The sequence below is a fragment of the Pipistrellus hanaki genome, assembly GCF_964339955.1.
Source record: "Pipistrellus hanaki genome assembly, chromosome: 2".
Classification (NCBI taxonomy): Eukaryota; Metazoa; Chordata; class Mammalia; order Chiroptera; family Vespertilionidae; genus Pipistrellus; species Pipistrellus hanaki.
In genome coordinates this window covers 148397657-148418887 of record NC_140504.1, presented here as the reverse complement: position 1 = coordinate 148418887, position 21231 = coordinate 148397657, and the positions used below count along the sequence as shown (strand labels likewise).

Below are 21231 nucleotides of genomic sequence, written 5' to 3'. Positions count from 1 at the left end.
TTTCATAGGCTTATGGTTATTCTGAATTGGTCACAGAGTAATTTCAGTAAATGAGAGTTCATCATCTTAGAATATGATTGAAATCAGGGCTACACTTTATGCTAATTTTTACCATTTTATGTCAGAATGCCAGCTACTGACTACCTAAGGGTTGTTGGCTTCCCTTCTCTCCCCCCCCCACCCCCCCCAAGGAGAAAGATGGTTAACACAATATTTTTGTGTATGTGTTTTCAGATAGACTATATTCCCTGTTTTGCATTCTTGGTGAAAATAAAGTATTTCTATAAACATTCTTTTTAGATCTAAAGAACATTCGTAAGATTATAGAAGAAAAGGACTTCAGAAACAAGTTGTAGATACAAAGAGCCCCTAGCGCTTAAAAGTGTGCCAGGGCCAAAGCTGGTTTGCCTCAGTGGTAGAGCGTCGGTCTGTGGACTGAAAGGTCCCAGGTTCGATTCCGGTCAAGTGCATGTACATTGGTTGTGGGCACATCCCCTGTAGGGAGTGTGCAAGAGGAAAAGGCAGGTGTAGGAGGTGAAAGGCAGGCCTGCTCCCAGGAGAGTGCTATGAACTTATTTCTTTAGGTGGAAGTTGAAATTTGTCTTAAAATGTTGCAATATCTTACGTACTAGTCATTTTAGGAGTAGTTTTCCATGAGTAGTTCACTTAACACATTGATCAGTGTCTAACATCTTGCATATAGGTGCTTATGTTAGATTCTGTTGAGTGTCAAATAGCATTTTGATAGTCGCTAGACTTTCTGAAAGCTTGGAGGTCACTGGATGGAACATCTTATTTAAATGGCATTTTTCTATGTCTAGGGTCACTGCATATGGGTAAACTGCTGCAGATATCTGATTTATTAGCTAATTGCATGAATTCAGTATTTTAAATGAATGTCTAATGGTATCCAAAGTACTTTTTTTTCAACCTTATAATTTCTATAAAACTTTGGAAAGGCTTTAAATTCATGAAAACTGAACAGATACAGAACTTAATTTCCCAATGGTTGTTGGTTGATAAACCATAGTTTGAAGTTTTGTAATTTGCTCCTAAATTACCTGTGTGAAAATACAGTAGTAGAAATTGAGATTGGGAGCTGTTTTTAAATCTCTCCCAAGAGAGCTCCATTGTTTGCCTGGTTCCTATCCTATCCCTTAATGGTTGAAGGTTAACAATCTTGTGGCTTTTTCCTGTATTTAGCCACAAGACCAATGTTAGAGGTATACTATAAAACGCGAGCATCAAAGGGAAGCTAGTGTGGTCCTGGCTGGTGTGCCTCATTTGGGCATTGACCCATGCACCAACAGGACACAAGTTTGATTCCGGGTCAGCACATATGCCTGGCTTTGGGACTCCATGCCCAGTAGGGGGCGTGCCAGGAGACGGCCAATTGATAGTTCTCTCATCAATGTTAACCTTTACCATCTTCCTCTCTAAAAATAAGACCATATTTTTAAGAAGCTAGTGTGTTTGGGAGTATGTGGGAAACACTAAATTCGGCCTTGGGGTCAGGGAAATAGGGTACCACGTGAAGAAGGAGACTAGTGGTCATTAGTGAGCCATAAACTCTGTTCACGTGACAACCTGCAGGTTGAGGAGGGCAGTACTTCAAATTAAGCTCATAACCAAATCCTGTGGGAGGTGATGGGATTGGAAACCACTGTGAGTACTTTCTTAGAAGCTGATGGGGGAAAGACGTGAAAAAGTGTGGTAAGCTGGAGTCCTGTGCGACTGCTCCCTGCTTCTCTGCGCCTGCGCGGGGCGGCTCTGCGCCTGCGCGCTGCGCTCCCGCCTTTTCCTGCGTCCGTTTCTGTCCCGGCCGCGGTGTTTCTGTCCGTGGGCGAGGGGCCTTTCCAAAGCCTCCCGGTGCCTGCGGAGTGCGAGGATGCTGAGGCCGGAGGTCTCATCCACCTCGCCCTCAGCCCCTGCGGCTTCCCAGTCGTCCACGGAGCCCTGGTCACAAGGGCCCCGCTACAGCTTCGGACTCCAGGACACGCCTCAGAGCCTCCCTTCGGCCAAGGCCTCCGCCTCCACCCCGTGGGGCACGTCCGGCGCCGCGGGCGACCGGAGCAGCAGCAGCAGCCTCCTGGGTCCCGTGCCCACCGCCCTGCCGGCTCCCCGCGCTCCAGGCAAGGAGAGGTGGGGGGCTCCCGTGGGCAGCGGCCTGCAGCCCCCGGAGGCTCCGGGAGGGAGCGGAGGTTGGCGGTTAGCACAGAAATTTCTGTAGTGGTTTGGTTGGATGAAGAGAACTAGAGAACGGGGTGCTCTGGAAATTTGATGGTCAGAGTGACAGTCCAAATTGGTTTATTACAAGGCTGTGATGGAGGATGGCTAAGTTCCCAGAAGACTGAAATGTCTGGTATAACGACCCTCCTTCCCCTAAACCCCCGCACCCCCACCAAAGTACAGTTGACCATTGAACCAACAGTGTAAGTGTGTTGGGGTGTCAGGGTCACCAACCTCGCCCAATCGAGAAAAATCCCTGTGTAACTTCTGATTACTCCAAAACTTATAACCTTCAGTGGACCAGAAAGCCTTACCACTAATAATACAAGCAGTAATTTAACACGTATTTTGTTTGCTTATATGTATTAATACTGTATTCTTACAATAAAGTAAGCTAGAGGGGAAAAAAAAATGTTATTAAGAAAATCAGCCCTAACCGGTTTGGCTCAGTGGGTAGAGCATTGGCCTGTGGACTGTAGAGTCCTGGGTTCAATTCCTGTCAAGAACATGAACCTTAGTTGCGGGCTCCTCCCCGCTGGGGCCCTGGCATGTAGGAGGCAACCAATGGATGTGTTTCTCTCACATTGATATTTCTCTCTGCCTTTCCCTTTCTCTTCTACACTCTAAAATATCAATGGAAAAATATCCTCAAGGAGGATTAAAAACAAACCAAAAATCACAAGGAAGAGAAAACATCGCTAGTATTTATTTAAAAACATCCAACACAAACCATATATAAGGACCTGCATATTTCAAACCCTTGTTCAAGGGTCAACTCTGTATGACAGAATGACAGAATTTCTGAAGAGTTTGGTGATAGGACTGGTGAACCTCTTGGCTCCTGAACTTGTCTCCAAGCCAGGGGTCCTCAAACTTTTTAAAGTGGGGGCCAGATCACGGTCCCTCAGAGAGCTGGAGGGCAGGACTATATGAACTACTAATTCCTACTGTAACACCTCGGCTGCGCTCACTGCCCAAAAAACCTGGCGGGCCGGATCAGACTCCTCTGCGGGCCGCATGTGGCCTGCGGGCCGTAGTTTGAAGACCCCTGCTCCAAGCCTTCAAGGAAGTGATGGAAATACATTAAACTTAACATTTTGTCTAATTCAGATTAATGGGTATGTTTAATATTACAAAATGTATGTCCTTCAAGGTGAGTCCAACTGATTTGTTTTATATTTGGTCACTAAATGCGAAACCATCACTTTCTTTTTGGACTTTCTTGACTCTACTCCCAGTTTTCTTTTGTCTTCTAGAGAACTGTGCTCACCTTTGTGAGTTTTCCAATTGTTGGTTTGTCCTTAATTTTATTTTTTTCCCTAGACCACTTCAACCTAGATATGATTACCACAACTCAGATTTCATCTCTGTTCCCAATTCCTTTCAGACTGTCCTCTGGAGTTTCTAGTGAGGGACCAGTGGACACCTCAGACTCACTATATGAATAAGTGAAATCATCTCCTTATTTATCATTGGGTTGTCTAAATCTTTTAAACTTAGAAGACTTCAATAATTCAAGTATTCCCTCACAACATCCAAAGATAGTACTGTTTATCTTCCAAATAATTCTGTCTCTTTCTGCTTTTGTGCCATTACAGGTCCTAGTCAGGGCACATGCAGGACGCAACCAGTCGATCTCACATCAATGCTTCTCTGTATTTCCCAGTTCTGTTCTCTAAGTTTATGATTTGGGCGACAGAGTACAAGGTGGTACAATTGACCACAACTGGTAATAAAGAATAAATTTTGAGGGGAAGATACTGAGCTAACTTATGGACATTTAAAATTTTGAGGAAGATATCTAAATATATCCAAGAGGTAGTTAGACAGAGGGACCTAGAGCCACCTATCTGATAGAAATTTCTTTGATGACAGAACTATTCCACATCTATACTAGTCAAATATGTCTTGAGATCATTTGAAATGTGGCTATGGAATTGAATTTTTACTTTTATTTATTTCTGATTTAATGTAAATAACCACATGTAGTAAATGACTACTATATTATAGAATAATGCAGCTATAGACCTAAGAATTTTTTAAATTTTTTTTTATTTTAAAGGACTGAAAGAAGTAAAAATAATATTTTGTGATGTGAAAATTACATGAAATTCAGACTTCACTATGCACAAATAAAAGTTTATTGAAATACAGCCATGGTCATTCAATTACATATTGTCAATGGCTGCTCTCCTATAAAGTCAGAGTTGAGTAATTCTGACAGATCCTATGGCCCACAAAGCCTGTACCATCTGATCCTTTATTAAAAAGTTTGACAACCTGAGGTTTACAGTATAAGGGAGGAGTTAGGGCTGTATATGAAGACTTGAGACTTGTCAGGAAATAGATATTAATAGAAACTAAGATAATAGATGAGAGGCCCAGAGAAAATGTATAATGTTAATTGTGAGAAGTGGTGAAAATGTATAGTACCCTTAGAAGCCAACAGTTAAAGTGCAGAAAAGAAAGATCTGTCAAAGGAAACTAAAAGCAGGTGGTTTAAGGAGAATCAAGATAGTTGTCATGGAAATCAAGGGAAATAGCAGGAAAAAAAATATATTTAAGCGTCGCTTGAAAATATGCTCATTGATTTTAGAGAGAGGGGAAGGGAGAGAGAGAGAGAAAGAAAAAGATCCATGTGACAGAGAACATTGATTGGTTGCCTTCCATGCATGATATAGCCACAACCTAATACATGCCCTGACCTCGAACCGAGCCCCATGCTCCAGCCAACTTACAACACCAGCCAGAGCCAAGCCCCATCCTATCTAATAAAAGAGGAACATGCAAATTGACCATCACTCCAACACACAAGATGGCTGCTCTCATGTGGTCAAAGATGGCTGCCCCCATGTGGACACAAGATGGCCACCACAAGATGGCCTGCAGGGGAGGGCAGTTAGGGGAAACCAGACCAGTAGGGGAGGGCAGTTGGGGGGCACCAGGCCTGCAGGGGAGGGCAGTTGTGGGCGATCAGGTCGGCAGAGGAGGGTAGTTAGGGGTGATCAGGTTGTCAGGGGAGGGCAGTTAGGGACAATCAGGCTGGAAGTGGAGCAGTTAAGCATCAATCAGGCTGACAGGAAGAAGCAGTTGGGAGCCAGCAGTCTTGGATTGTGAGAGGGATGCAGACTGGGCTGAGGGACACCCTCCCGCCCCCCTGTGCATGAATTTCATGCACCAGGCCTCTAGTTATATAAAATAAAACAGAACAAAACACTATACTAGGCTGTTTGTGTACATTCTTTTAAGTTTTATGACAATCCTGTAAAATAGGTAATAAATCAGGTTAAGTACCTAAATAAGGAAGTGTATTTAAGTGAATCCAGAGCTTTCTTTATACATTTACATAGGAGGAGAGAATTTCAAAGAAGTCCACAGAAGAAAAGTGGTCTCATAATTATAAAGTGAATATATCTGGTGTATTTGAAAATTAGGAGTTAACTTAAAATTTCAGCAAGAGTAATCTTAGTGAACTTGTAGAAGCAAAAGCCTTATTACTAAGAACTTTTCCTTATGTTTTAGTATAAGATTACTTATCAATAATGTCATTTGTCATAATTTGTTATATTTTAAAAAATCATTAACATGAAATTTTATAGAAGGTGAACATGGTAAATATTGTAGGGATTGTAGGCATCATTGCATAATTCTGAATCTTTAAAAACTGATATTTAACTTTTTGAATTTAGGTTCATACTTTGAAAACAAAAGGTCCTATGCAGAAAATCCATTTGCATCAAATTTTAATTTTGGGACAAGCTCATCTTCTGCACGAGATAATAATTATCCTCAAACACTAAAAACTCCATTGTCTGCTGGAAATCCACAGAGATCAGGATATAAAAGTTGGACACCGCAAATAGGATACTCAGGTAAAGTGAGTGGAATATTGAGCTAAATGACTTTTTGAAATTTTAAAGTTTTTATAAAATATAAATTAGGGTGGTTACAATCATTTGAAGTGTTTTGTACCTGATATGACTGATTGAAAGATAAATGTACCAATTTATCCATATTCATAATTTGAGATTAGGTTAGTTTCTGACAGTTCATTAATTAATGCAGGTCTACATTTTAACTATGCTGGCCTCAAAGAAAAATTGTCTATTTTTGCTGGGCTTGCCTCTCTGGATTGTTATATTTTTTGGATCTAGACCCCTAAAATCCTCAGTATCTTTCTGTTCTTTAATACTTCATTTTTTTTTTAAGGTAAATTGAAAGTATTAGTATGATCTTATAGTATATATTTTTTAACAGCTTTATTAAGATATAATTAGCATGCAATAAATTGCACATTTAACGTGTGTAATTTGATATGTCTTGACATTCAAACACAGGTATTCTGAAGCTCTTTAATATTTTTAAGTTTTTTTGTATATTTATATGTATTTTGGTTATGTTTGTGTTTTGTATGATTTTTGCATATATATTTGTATATTTATATTTTGTCTAGGATTTTGTTGCTTTCACCAAGACAATTGATTTAAAATAACTTTGCTTACCATTACCAGAAGCAGAAATCAGAATTCTCATTTTAGTAGGGTCAAATTCATCCATATTTTCTTTTATGATTGCTGCATTGTGCATATTTGATTAGAAACTTTATCCCTGTCCCAGGTCAGAAAAATATTCTCCTATATTTTCTTCTAAGAGTTCTGAAGTTTCGCATTTTACATTTAAGTGGTTTTTAAAAATATATATATATTTTTATTGATTTCAGAGAGGAAAGGAGAAAGAGAGAGAGATAGAAACATCAATGATGAGAGAGAATTGTTGATTGGCTGCCTCCTGCATGCCCCTCTACTGGGGATCGAACCCACTACCTGGGCATGTGCCCTTGACTGGAATTGAACCCAAGATCCTTCAGTCCCAGGCCGACCCTGAGCCAAACCAGCTAGGGCACATTTAAGTTTTTAATATGCCTAGAATTGATTTTTGTTTATAGTATGAAGTAAGAAGTCAATTTAATTTTCCCACAGAGATTACTCCTATTTCTTGAATATCCTTCCTCAAGTTTTGTCATATATCATAGATCCATATGGTTCTGTTTCTACCTCTCTTAATTTCTAATCTCTGCCAATATCACACTGTCTTTAGTTTTATATTACATCTTGATATCTATAAGGGCAATCCTTCTATCCTTATCCTCCACTGACCATTTTGGTCAGATGTGTTACTGTGCTGAATGCCACAATGGTGGGTAAGTCATTCTGTGAATTCATAGATGGTGATGCTGGTGGAAGCACTGTGTGCAAAGAAGGCAAATCTGTATCTAGAATATGTGTTTGTTCCAGTGAAGATAGATATCTTCCCTCTCCATGATGGAAGAAATCCAGTGTAATGAATCTAAAGTTGTTTCCCTGAGGAGTGGTGTTTTTTGGGTACATTTAATGTTGATCTCTGCTTTTGTCAGGTTAGGCACTCAACAGTGTGAGTAACCAGGTCAATTTTGGTAAGAGGAAGTTCCTATTATTGAGCCCATGCATAGGCATGATCCTGCCACCATGGCCACTTTGTTAATGGGTCTGTTGAGGAAGTACTGGAGTGGCTGGGAAAAGAGGCTATTTGACATCCATGGAGCTGTCATTTTGTCCACCTGATTATTAAGAGTCTTCTTTTGCAGAAACTGGTTTGGCTCAGTGGATGGAGCATCGGTCTGCGGACTGAAGGGTCCCAGGTTCGATTCCGGTCAAGGGCATGTACATTGGAGGCAGCTGGTCGATGTTTCTAGCTCTCTATCCCTCTCCCTTCCTCTCTGTAAAAATCAATAAAATATATATTTTTAAAAAGAGTCTCCTCTAGAGTGTATGCCCTTTTATATTTTCTTTTTTTAAAAATATATTTTTTTATTTATTTCAGAGAGGAAGGGCAAGGGAGAGAAACATCAATGATGAGAGAGAATCATTGATTGGCTGCCTCCTGCATGCCCCCTACTGGGGATTGAGCCTGAAACCTGGGCATGTGCCCTTAACCAGAATGGAACTCAGGACCCTCCAGTCTGCAGACTGACACTGAGTCACATCAGCTTATGTCCTTTCTTAGAGACTCATCCACATACAAGAAAGTGAAATAAAGTTCATGTAAAAATCTATTGTATCTAGAACAATCCTGTTCCTTCCAAGTCCCTGACCATCAATCTAGACATTAGAAACTGCTTATGAATGAGTCTAAATATGTACTTCCTGTCATCTCTTATTCCAAGCATGTGGACAAACAAATTTACTGCTCAAAGTTCTGCCAAGATGAAAGGTTAAAATGAATAAAACAAGTAAAAAAAGTTAGAAAATATAGTAATGCATATCAAATATTTTAATGGAGGAATTTCTTAGAAAAGCAACGTAAGAAATTATAAAGGAAAATATTGTCTATACAAAACAGGAATTTTTGAGATATGAAAAAAAATCAAGATTAGCTGAAACCAGTTTGGCTCAGTGGTAGAGCATCGGTCTGCGGACTGAGGGGTCCCAGGTTTGATTCTGGTCAGGGGCATGTACGTTGGTTGTGGGCACATCCCCGGTGGGGGGTGTGCAGGAGGCAGCTGGTCGATGTTTCTCTCTCGTCGACGTTTCTAGCTCTCTATCTCTCTCCCTTCCTCTCTGTAAAAAATCAATAAAATATATTTTTTTTAAAAAAGAAGGAAAAATATCAAGATTAGTAGTAACTATAAATTATTGTCATTGGTTTATAAAATTCTCATAAAAACAGGTGGAAAACATTAAGACCTAATAAAAATTGTATTAAAAGGGTTTAACATTTCAAAAGAAAATTAAGAAACAAATGGATATTTTAAATTATATTTAAATTTTGTAATCATTTAAAAAAATACAAATTTGAACACAAGTCTATTAAATTGCCCAAAAGTAACAGTAATACATTTCGGAAGTCATATTACAAAATTTATTTTTCATACTGCTGATGGAATTAAAAATTGGTATAATTCTGAAAATAAATTTGGCAATATATGAGATCCTTAAAAAATAGCGGTTTTCTGGGCATACAAAGCATTGTATAGATGATGTTTAAGATTGTACACTTGAAATCTATATAATTTTATTAATCAATGTTACTCCATTAAATATAATCAAAATAAAAAATGATGGTATTTTTATTATTTGACTTCCAAGGATCCATTTTAAGGAAATAATAAGAGACCCAGAAAAAAGGCTTTATGCACAAGAATGCTCTTTATACAGGGGGGAGCAAAAGTAGGTTAACAGTTGTGCAGACACGAAAGAATTTGTCTTGTATAGTTTTGTATTGAAAATAATCTATAATAATAAAAGTATAATATGCTAATTAGAACCGATGTCCTTCCAGACAACTCTCTGGACGAAGCTGGGGCTGCGAGGGAAGCCCGAATTTCGGGTGCCAGCCAGTGGCCGGAGGGAAGCCCGTGCCGGCAGCTGGGGGAAGGAAGGCCTACTCTTTAAAAAAAATATATATATTTTATTGATTTTCTTCAGAGAGGAAGAGAGAGAGAGAGAGTTAGAAACATCGATGAGAGAGAAACATTGATCAGCTGCCTCTTTCACACCCCCTACTGGGGATGTGCCCGCAACCAAGGTACGTTCCCTTAACCAGAATCGAACCTGGGACCTTTCAGTTTGCAGGCTGATGCTCCATCCACTGAGCCAAACCGGTTTTGGCTAGGAAGGCCTACTCTTGCACAAATTTTGTGCATCAGGTCTCTGGTACAATAATAAATAATAATACAAGATAAGCTCTGTTTTGTGTTTTCAAAACTGCAAATCTACTTTTGTAGTAGTATTTATAACAGAGATAACTATAAATGTTCTATTATTTTACTTTAAAGATTTTTAATTGATTTTTTAGAGAGAGAGAGGAAGGGAGAGGCAGAGAGAAACGTTGATGTGAGAGTGAAACATGGATCAGCTGCCTCCTGCTTGCCTCCTACTGGGGATCAAGCCCATGTGCCCTGACTGGGAATGGAACTGGCAGCCTTTTGGTGCACTGTGTGGTGTCCAGAGAACTGAACCACATCAACCAGAGCATATAAATATTCTTTTAGAAGTTTAAAGAAAATGTCTCCTGAAAGTACTGAATTTCCATAGGAACTTGGTATTTATGTTACAGTTAAAAATAGGAAGGTCATATTCGGTTACAGAACTTAAACTGACTTCTATAGATGTAATGTAAACCCAGTCACCACATATAACATAGTTTTCATGGTCAAACAGATTCTGAAATCTAGATATAATAGATTTTTACATGAACTCTTAAATTAACTACTCACTAAGATAGAATAAATGTGTAAGTAATTTTATATACATATTAGAAGAAGAATAGAAAAAGAAAAAAGCAATGTAGGTCAGGGAATGAAAGAAGGGGTAAAAAGTGGTTTATTGAAATGCTGACAAAGAAATGAGAGATCATTTTATTTCTTTGAAAATAAAATTCCAGATATTTTTGTCCATGAATAATGTTCTATGTTTAATATCATATACTTTACAAACACTTTTATATGTAAAAGGTTTTGTGTAAAAGGTTTTTTATTTCCAGTTTATAGATGAGGCAATGGTAGTTTTAGAAAGGTTAAACAACTTACCTGAATATTCATAGTTTGTAAGGCACAGGTGTCAAAATCACTCATACCTGTAGTGATTAAGAACACCAGGTCTGGAGCCAGGCTTCCTGGGTACAAATTTTGACTCCACCAGTTCCTTGTAAGTAAATAGAGAAAATAATTATGCCTATTTGATAGAACTTGTGACAATTAAATTAGTTACTCCAAGTAAAGAGCATTCTTGGCATATTAAGAAATAAAATATTCACCATTACACAGATATCTAATAATTGAAGTTTATAGTTGTATAATACAATATATACAATCCCATTTGATTGTTTCAGTCAGCTTGAGGTAGGCAGAGAGTCATTTCATTGTTTTGTTATGTTTTGTGATTGATGATTATTTATTACTATAGGCCCAATGCAAAAATTCATGCAAGGGGCTTGGCCCCAGCCGCAGTAGTGGCTGGCTCTGCTTAGGCCCCCACTTCTGTGGCTTCATCTGGAAGGACATCTGGTCTAATTAGCATATTATGCTTTTATTATTATAGATAAAATAACTTGCTCACATTTATATAGCTTTTAAATGACAGTGTAAAATTAAAAAAAATCTAGTTTTTTTTAATCCCAAATTTAGTGTTTCTTTTGTTACTGCATTTCAATAAAATGAAAACTAAGACTGTATAAATTATTTCTAAATGTTAATGAAGTTAATTTTTGGCAAAATACTTTGAGAATTAACATTTTTATTTGGTGTGAATATGAAAAGTTATTTTTTTTATTTTTAAAATATATTTTATTGATTTTTCACAGAGAGGAAGAGAGAGGGATAGAGAGTCAGAAACATCGATGAGAGAGAATCATCAATCAGCTGCCTCTTGCACACCCCCTACTGGGGATGTACCCGCAACCAAGGTACATGCCCTTGACCGGAATCGAACCTGGGACCTTTCAGTCCACAGGCCGACGCTCTATCCACTGAGCCAAACCGGTTTCGGCTGAAAAGTTATTTTTTGATGAGTAAAAAAAAGATTATTTCTTTGGATATTAAAAGCCATATCCTAGGTTTGATGTCTTGAGATTGTATGAGAAAAACCTGGAAATTATTTTTATTAATGTTTATACATTTAAAAAAATTCTTTTTAGCAGCTACATCTTCATCTGCAGTTTCTGTACACTCCCCATCAGTTATTGTAGCTGTTGTAGAAGGGAGAGGACTTGCCAGAGGTGAAATAGGAATGGCAAGTATTGACTTAAAAAGCCCACAAATTATATTATCTCAGTTTGCAGACAACACAACATATGCAAAGGTAAGTATTTATAAACCTAGAAAATGATTGATCTATTGGGCACTAGCCTGATTTTCAAGTCATTACTTTCCTAATTAGTTTACTTTTTGGTAGCATACAGGTTTGGTAGTCTGAATTAAAATAAAAAATTTTTTTCATCTGATTTATTTTTAGTATATACCAGAAGCCTAGTGCATGAAATTCGTACACTTGGGGGTAGGATCCCTCAGCTTGGATTGCGAGAAGGTGCAGGCCAGGCAGAGTGACCCCACCAGTGCATGATTGGGGCTGGAGAGGGATGCAGGAGGTTGGCCAGCCAGCGAGGGACCATAGGAGGGCTTTAGGGTTTGGCTGGCCTATCTTGCTCAGTCCCGATTGGCCAGAGCCCAGAAGCAAGCTAACCTACCAGTTAGAGCGTCTGCCCCCTGGTGGCAGTGCACATAATAGCAACTGGTCAATAGGTCAACTGTCTGCCCCCTGGTGGTCAGTGCATGTCACAGTGAACAGTTGAGCAGCCTTGGATCATTCGCATATTACACTTTGATTGAATAGCCAACTGGACAACTGGACACTTAGCATTATTAGGCTTTTATTATATAGGATAGTTCTAAAAATAGTGTTTTGCTGTTACTTAAACATTTCAAATGATTAATAGTAGTTTCTAAAATTATACTTTTAATAATTCCTGGATTTGTTCCAAAGATAATATCTATATATATAAAAGCCTAAGTGACCATTACAACTGGTTAACCAGTCACTATGACACACACTGACCACCAGGGGGCAGATGCTCAATGCAGGAGCTGCCCCTTGGTGGTCAGTGCACTCCCATGGTCAACCTCCTGCCATCAGCCAGTCTTCTGTGGTCCCTCCTCCCAGCTGGCTGGCCCTGATCTGTCCTGATCAGGACTGGGTGAGATGGCCCCTATGGGCCCTGATCACTGGCCAGGCCAAGGGACCCCATCTGTGCATGATTTCATGCATCAGGCCTCTAATATGTGATAATGCTGTCTTTAAAGTGTTATTTCCACTGAACTGTGTTTGAATTTTATTTTTGAGAGTTAAGGGAAATTGGTCTCTTTGATCAATTATAATGTAATCTCTTCTTGCCTTTACTTCCTATTACTCATTAATTTGAGCCAGTGGCCTATTATGGGAATTTGTGTGACAATAGGTAGAGGTGGTCCATTCCTACTCTAAGTTCTCCTTTTTGATGCCCCAGGATATAGGCTTTCTTTTCTTATCTAATAATAAAAATTTAAATATACCTAACAACTAATAATAGTACTGCCTACTACCTTCACCTTTTTTTTTTTTTTTTCCTCATCCTAGGATATTTTCTATTGATTGTTAGGGAGAGTGAGAGAGAGAGGCAGAGACAAAGAAAAATATTGATGTGAGAAAAATAGATTGTTTGGTTGCCTCCTGAGCTGGGGAGGAGCCTGCAATCAAGGTACATACCCTTGACTGGAATCGAACCTGGGACCCTTCAGTCCACAGGCTGATGCTCTGTCCACAGAGCCAAATGGTCTAGGGTGGTATTTCACATTTTTATGCAATTTAAAAAGAATAGGAAACAAGTTTTTATAAAATAGGAATGTTAATCAAACTAATACTTGGTATATCTAAAGTATTTCTAAAAAATGCCCTTTACTAGTATATTGGGAAAAGCATAAGTTACAAAGCAGATGTTGTCATCTTTGGTTTTTTTATTTTTCAACTTCTAAGATGTACTAGTGAGGTCATATTGATTGTATCACCATAGTTACACTATTGAATGTTTTTCATTGAGATAGATAAAATGCTGATTGGAAGAACTTATTTTAAAAAATCTTATTTTAAGAATATGTATTTGATAAATTTAAATTAATTTTTGGGCTTCGAATTGTTATCCATTGTGAATAAATACCCTATGTTTATGTTAATATTTTATATTTGTAATTTTATAGGATATATGCTTAGTATATAATCACTAGAAATACATTTTATTTGAATATATAATTTGGAAAGTTGTACTTTTATATCTCTATGAAAGATTTTAAGTATTTTTCTCTAAAACAATATGACACATTTTTAAGAGAATCGTAAGCTTACATTTTAAGAAACTGATTTTTTCAAATGATTTTAGGTGATCACTAAACTCAAAATTTTATCACCTTTGGAAATAATAATGTCAAATACTGCTTGTGTTGTGGGGAATTCAACTAAGTTGTTTACTCTGATCACAGAAAATTTCAAGGTATGTGATTTTATTCTCAATGGTAACATTGGAGATCTTACTTTACTTAAAATCCCTCTTGTAATATTATTTTAAAGAACAATACTTTGAGTGACTTTATAGGCTGGGCCAAAAGTAGGCTTAACAGAGTTTATTCTTGTATTATTACCTGTTAAATATGGTATTATTTTCTATATCAACTACTGTAAACCAACTTTTGTCCCACACTGTATTTAGTTCTCTGAGGAATGTATTAAATACAAGTTCTAATCTAATGATCTGTTAATACATATAATAAAAACTAGAGGCCTGTTACACAAAGAGATTCATGCAATAGGCCTTCCTTCCCTTGGCTTTTAGCACCAGTTTTCTTCTGGCACCCAGGACCCAGGCCTTCGCTCCTGCTGGAGTCTGCTACCTTTGCTGCAGACTCTGGCCAGAGTCTGCCATCTTCATCTTCACTACTTTGCTACAGACTCCAGCTGGATCTGCTGTCTTAGTCTTTGCTGTAGACTCCAGAGTCTGCAGTTTTCATCTTTGCTGCGGCGGGAGTGCCCCTCCTGTAGATCCCTTGGACCCCCCCCACCCTACCTCTCATAGCAGGTGTCCTGCCCCGCCCGGCCACTCCCTTGCCTGGATCAGCTGGGTGGCCGGCATCTTTGCCGTTCTAATTTGCATATTCCCTCCTGATTGGCTGGTGGGCATAGTGGAATGATGGTTAATTTGCATGTTTCTCTTCTATTAGTGTAGAAGATGAGCCTTGATATATCTACACTAATAAAAAAGAAAAATGCAAATTGTACCTCTGTGATGCCCACTGGACAATCAGGAGTGAGTATGCAAATTAACCCAACAAAGATGGTGGATTAATTTGCATATGCTGCACATACTGAAGACTTAAGGCTCCGCCTGAGTGAAGACAGAAGACTGAAGACTGAAGATTGAAGGCTCCACTGTGGCTGGAGCCAAGCTGAAGGCTGAAGGCTTGACTCCGCTGTAGCCTGGGTCCCGGTTGCCGGAGGAAAACTGGTGCCAGCAGCCAGGGGAAGGGAGGACTATTGCACGAATCTTCGTACAACAGGCTTCTAGTTTTAAATAAAAGAAAAAATATTTTAGGTAATAAGGAGGTTTCTTAGAGTATACAAGAGGCAGACCCGTAGAGAAAGCATGGATTTCTTTAGGTCTAGCTTCCTGGAAACTAGTTATTACACTTGCAGATTAGTTGAAATTGATGTTCTTGTTCTTTAGAGAATAGCAGCTATCAATAAGCACTTTCCTTTAGCGAATTTGATCTATATTACAGAATTATTTCAACTTGTTTTGGTAGTATGTTGCCTCACAATTGGCCTCCTACTTTAACCTCCATCTGTGGGACTATGCCAGGTAAGTACTCTGGAACCTTATCTAACCAGTGCACTTCCCCTTAGTAAGGCCCTTTCCACCATGTAATTTATCTCATCCCTCTGGAAAATATTCCTTTTTTTGGGACTATTGCTCTAAACCAAGTAGGCAACATTGCAGTTGGAATAATTCCTGATGAGTGCAAGTTATTTTCACAATACACTGTATTTTATTATGTTTGTAGACTTACCTTTGACACTTTGGGGACCAAAGCTGAGATTTAGTGTTCAATGAGCTCTTTATTGTCTTTAATATACAGAATCTGTAGTCATAAAATTTTTTTTCTGGTGTTTTTCTAGATCCTATGTAGCTCAGCTGTCTTTGATTCTCTGCCAGAAATGCTCTCTCTTGTAAATCTATTGTCTCTATTATGCAAGTCTCTTTATCTGTTGCTTCTTTCCTTCATTATTTCTAACTTCTTTCCATCACTCTTATTAAAGTAAACCTCTCCAACTTCCACTATTTCATTTTAATTAAGCATTCTGTCTTTGGTTATAAATAACAAATTCAACTTAAACTAGCTTGAATGTAAAATAAATTTATTGACTTATGTAAAAGGGAAGCCAACTAGTTTCATAGATGCTATCCTTATCACACTTTTCTTTTTTTTAACTGCTGATAGTTAACCTCTATTAGGTTTAAGAGGAAGATTGCTGATGGCTAATTCATCACAATTAACCCAACTCTGATAAAAAACAAAACAAAATACAAACTTCTTTCTTCTAGTGTCCATATAGGAATTCCAGGGAAGGACCCTGACTGTTTCTGCTTTGTTTACATTCCCACATATTAGGCTAATCACTATTTATGGGAATAGAGACATTATTAATTGGTTAACTTCAGGTCATGTATTTTATGCTATGGGGCACTAAGTGCTATAATTGCTGTGAGGCACAGAGTACTATAATTGACAGACCACCACAAAGGCAAAAACAACATATATTCACTACACTTGAGTTGTAAGGCAGTATAACAGAGTGCTTAAGAATAGAGGAGTTGGACTGTTTTGGCTGTAGATGCAAATTTTAAGTGACTATGCAAGTTAGCTTACTTAAACTCTTTGATTTTTTTTTTTCAGTCAGTGAAATGAGGACAATAACAATCTCTATCTCCTAGAGAACTGATTTTTATATAGGGCAATGATAAATGACTTTATCAAGAAGGTTATATTTGGTCCTAAATGGAGTGAGGTAGCAATCCATGGAAGTATTTGAGTTAAAAGTATTACAAGTAGAGGGAAAAATCAATATTATTATCATTATTACTACACTTACTATAAAAGACCTTCATTATATCAGACACAATGTGAAGTGGAAGGAACATAGACTTTGTAAGTTAAAGATTCTAAATTCAAGTTTTAGCTCTGGGACATATAAACTATGATATGAGAAAAGTGACTTGACTTTTCAGAATTTTACTTACATAGAAATTGTAGCTAATAAGATTTGTGTCATAGGGTTACTGTGCAGATTAAATGACAACTGTTAAAACATTCTTGGAACATAACAAATGATCTGTTTATGATTTTTTTTTTCAGTTTTACAGCTTTTAAGCAATCCATTGTTAAATTACCTTTCTTACCAATTTTTATTCAAAGTAGTATATACCTTTTGCTTTACAACTTCATGATTTTCTCTTTAAAAAAAATTCCATTATTAACTTTTCTTTATTTTAAATAAATTCACCTCATGAAGATATCACTTCATAGATTTGATAGATGGAATAGATGTTTTCATTTTTCCTCAACTAGCACATTATAAGGATGTTCTCTTAATTATGGTGGAGTATGCCAGGCTGGTTGTAAGCCTGTGTGATGATGTTGCTGTAGAATAAAATCACTAGAAGGAAGATATTCTTTTTTTTTAAAGTATATTTTATTGATTTTTTTATAGAGAGGAAGAGAGAAGGACAGAGAGTTAGAAACATCGATGAAAGAGAATCATTGATCAGCTGCCTCTTGCACACCTCGTATTGGGGATGTGCCCGCAACCAATGTACATGCCCTTGACCAGAATCAAACTTGGGACCTTTCAGTCTGCAGGCCGATGCTCTATCCACTGAGCCAAACCGGTTTCGGCAGAAGGAAGATATTCTTATGTTTATTTTTTATTATTTTTCCTAACATATTCAGTTAAATTTAATGTGAGCGTGCTTTAATAAATGCTACAGGCTATATTATAATTCACTTAAGACAGATAATCATTCTTTTTCTTTTTTTTTTATAAATAAGAAAACTTTAATTCTAGAAAACATAAAAATAAACTTTGTATAATATTTAAGCTATGTACACACATGTGTTTAAGAAACCAGTTTTGGGTAAGTGCATGAAACTTAAACTTTATTTTGAAATTAAAATTTATTTTTAGAATGTAAATTTCACTACAGTCCAAAGGAAATACTTCAATGAAACAAAAGGATTAGAGTACATTGAACAGTTATGCATAGCAGAATTCAGCACTGTCTTGATGGAGGTTCAGTCCAAGTAAGTTATGACTTAAAGAATGTCATAAATGTTTAGCGTGAGTTCTACAAGAACAAGGTCTTTTGTCTGTTTTGTTCTCTGCTATATTCCTATTACCTAGAAAAGTGCCTGGCTTATTTTTAAAAATATTTTAAAGATTATTGGTTGATTGATTGATTGATTTTTAAAGAGAGAGGAAGGGAGAGGGGAAGAGAGAAAAACACATCAATATGGGAGTGCAGCCGAAACCGGTTTGGCTCAGCAGGAGAGTGTCGGTCTGCGGACTGAAAGGTCCCAGGTTCGATTCCGGTCAAGGGCATGTACATGGGTTGTGGGCACATCCCCGGTAGGGGGTGTGCAAGAGGCAGCTGGTTGATGTTTCTCTCTCATTGACGTTTCTAGCTTTCTATTTCTCTCCCTTCCTCTCTGTAAAAAAATCAATAAAATATATTTTTTTAAAAAATGGGAGTGCAACACCTATTGGCCACCTTCTGCATGCCTCCTGCCAGCGATTGAGCCTGTAACCTAGGCATGTGCCCTGACCAGGAATTGAACAGGCAACTTTTTGGTGCATGGGGCAGTGCATGCACCAACTTAACTACTTTGGCCAGGGCAAAAAAAAAAAATACAACTAAGGAATTATTAAAATAGTAAAATAGTTAACTAAAATTTGTACACAAGTCATATCTTGCTAACTTAATTTATATAGAATTTCTCCAAATTAGTCATAATCTATTGCCCTAATGGTTGCTACTTGCTTTATTTTCAAGTGAAAAGCTCAATAGCTATCTAGTAAACTAGAAATGTGATTAAAGTTCTGTTCCTGTTATTTCATAACTTTACTCCTAAAAGATTCAGCATGAGACAGGGAATATTTTTGGAAAGGATATTTCTTAGAACATGCTAAGTAGATAATGTGACCTCTTGTTTACTCAGTTATTTACAATGACCATTCACACTGAATCATTAATGTACTTATCTATATGTTGGGACCTCCTGACTTTACCTTCAAAGCTTAGACTCTTTCAACATTATTTAAATACTTAGATAAAAAATTTGACACAAATTATCATTGAATGCTGATTTCTAATATTATTAGAAATCAGCATTCAATGATAATGTTATTATTAGAAATCATAAAAGTTATTACAAATCATAAAAGGATTTTTTATTATAAAAATCATAAAAAATTGACACAAATTATCATTGAATGCTGATTTCTAATGTGATTTATTGACATTTAGTATCCCTTAAGTGTCAGACTTCAGAAAATTGTCCATTTTTATCATGGTTTATGTTTTAGAGGTAATTTACATTGTTTTAAAAAAAATCAGGAACACTTAATGTACTTTTTTACTTTGAATTTGAGCAGTGCTATGCAAATATTTATAATTTTTCTAGTACTAAGTTGAAATACATGTTTCACTTATAGCAATTTTTTTTTATTCTAAAGATTTATAATGATGTATCATGGGTCACCTTACAGGTATTACTGCCTTGCAGCTGTGGCAGCTTTATTAAAATATGTTGAATTTATTCAAAATTCAGTTTATGCACCAAAATCGCTGAAGATTTGTTTCCAAGGTAGTGAACAGACAGCCATGATAGATTCATCTTCAGCCCAAAATCTTGAATTACTAGTTAATAATCAAGACTCTAGGTAAGATCACACATTTTTTAATATAAAATGTATCAGTATATTTTATTATGTTATATTTTTTATGTATAGTTTACATTTAAAAAATTTGATTGATGGACAATAATTGCATTGTTGTGCAACTGTTCAGATGTTTCACTGAAATCGGGTTTTTAAAAGATACTTGTGGAAATGGCATAAGCCACTGTCTGTGTGTTGCCCAGGGCTGCCTGGGGCCATCTGACATAAAAGTGATCTGCAGATGGCTATTTCTTGTGCTGGGCTTGGAGCTGCCCTGGAGAGGCCAAGCTACAAATCAAGGCTGGCTGCTGCTATAGTGCCAGGCCTGGAGCACTTAATGAGAGGTATGGGGCAACAGAGGCCAAATGCTGCTGTTTTGAGAGAGTTTAGGAAAGTCTGAAGCATGGGCCAAGAGAAGCTGTTCAAATTGAAAAGCCACTGGAAACAGTTTGGGTGGGCCCCCAAGTTGGGTGGGGCAAGATCTCAGGGAATCGCAGCATAGAGAGAATAGTGCAAGCCAGGTTGATGGAAACTCAGATGTGGTGCCTGCCTGCCGGCTTTGTGGAGGGGACATTGTATCTCAGAAAAGGAACAGTGGCCTCTGCCAGCACTTTTCTGCCCTTTGAGCTCTCACTCTGATGCCAGACAATTCATTTTCTGTCCCCATGTCCCTGGTGCATTTTCAGCTGTTGCTCTGGTACTAGAGCCCAGAGGGAGCGAGTCCAAGTAAGTCCATGTATGGGCTGTTTAAGAGGAACTGCCTGGAACTCCAGCATCTTTTAATCTCAGCTACAATCCCCTCTAGTTTTTGCTTAAAAAAAAAAAAAAAAAAAGATATATTTTAATTAATTTTAGAGAAGAAGGGAAAGGGGTAGAGGGAGAGAGAGAGAAACATCAGTGCATGAGAGAGAATCATTGGTTAGCTGTCTCCTGCATGTCCCACATTGGGGATCTGACCTTCTGATTCATAGGATGACGCTGAGCCACGCAGGTCAGACCCTGCTAGTTTTTATAGTAATGGGGACTTCTCTTCCTGGCACTGGAATCCTGGTCTCTGGGGCCTGGTGTGGGACTGAGACCTCACTCCTCAGAGGGGATCTCTGTTGCTGAGATATCCCTCCCAATTACACACTAACCGTAGGTTTGGGACTAGCCTGGTTTGCATCTCTACCCCTCCTACTAGTCTCATGTGGCTTCTTCTTTATATCCTTAGTTGTAGGACTTCCATTCTGCTAGATTTCAGGATGTTCTGAATGATGGTTGTTTTGTAGGTTAGTTGTAGTTTTGATGTGATGGTGAGAGGATGCAATTATTGTAGCATATTTACCAATACCTGCCATCTTGACTGGAAGTCTGTGTTGTTGTTGTTGTTTTTTTTTATTTGTTTGTTTTTAACAGTTCCTGTACCTGAATTTTTTCTCTCTTTCATTTGTAATTCTCTAACTTCTTA

At 37.8% G+C, this 21231-nt stretch overlaps 1 protein-coding gene across 1 annotated transcript in view; it reads left to right on the top strand.

Moving 5' to 3' along the window:
- Window positions 1-1805: 1805 nt before the first annotated feature.
- Window positions 1806-21231, top strand: part of MSH4 (mutS homolog 4) — a gene marked incomplete at its 3' end in the record, with an annotated part of 57581 nt that continues 38155 nt past the window's right edge. Inside the window, 7 exon segments of the mRNA XM_084873812.1 lie at window positions 1806-2086; window positions 2088-2142; window positions 5919-6101; window positions 11905-12065; window positions 14173-14283; window positions 18030-18145; window positions 19611-19784. Of these exon segments, the coding sequence (XP_084729938.1) occupies window positions 1889-2086; window positions 2088-2142; window positions 5919-6101; window positions 11905-12065; window positions 14173-14283; window positions 18030-18145; window positions 19611-19784 (998 nt within the window). The 5' untranslated portion in view covers window positions 1806-1888.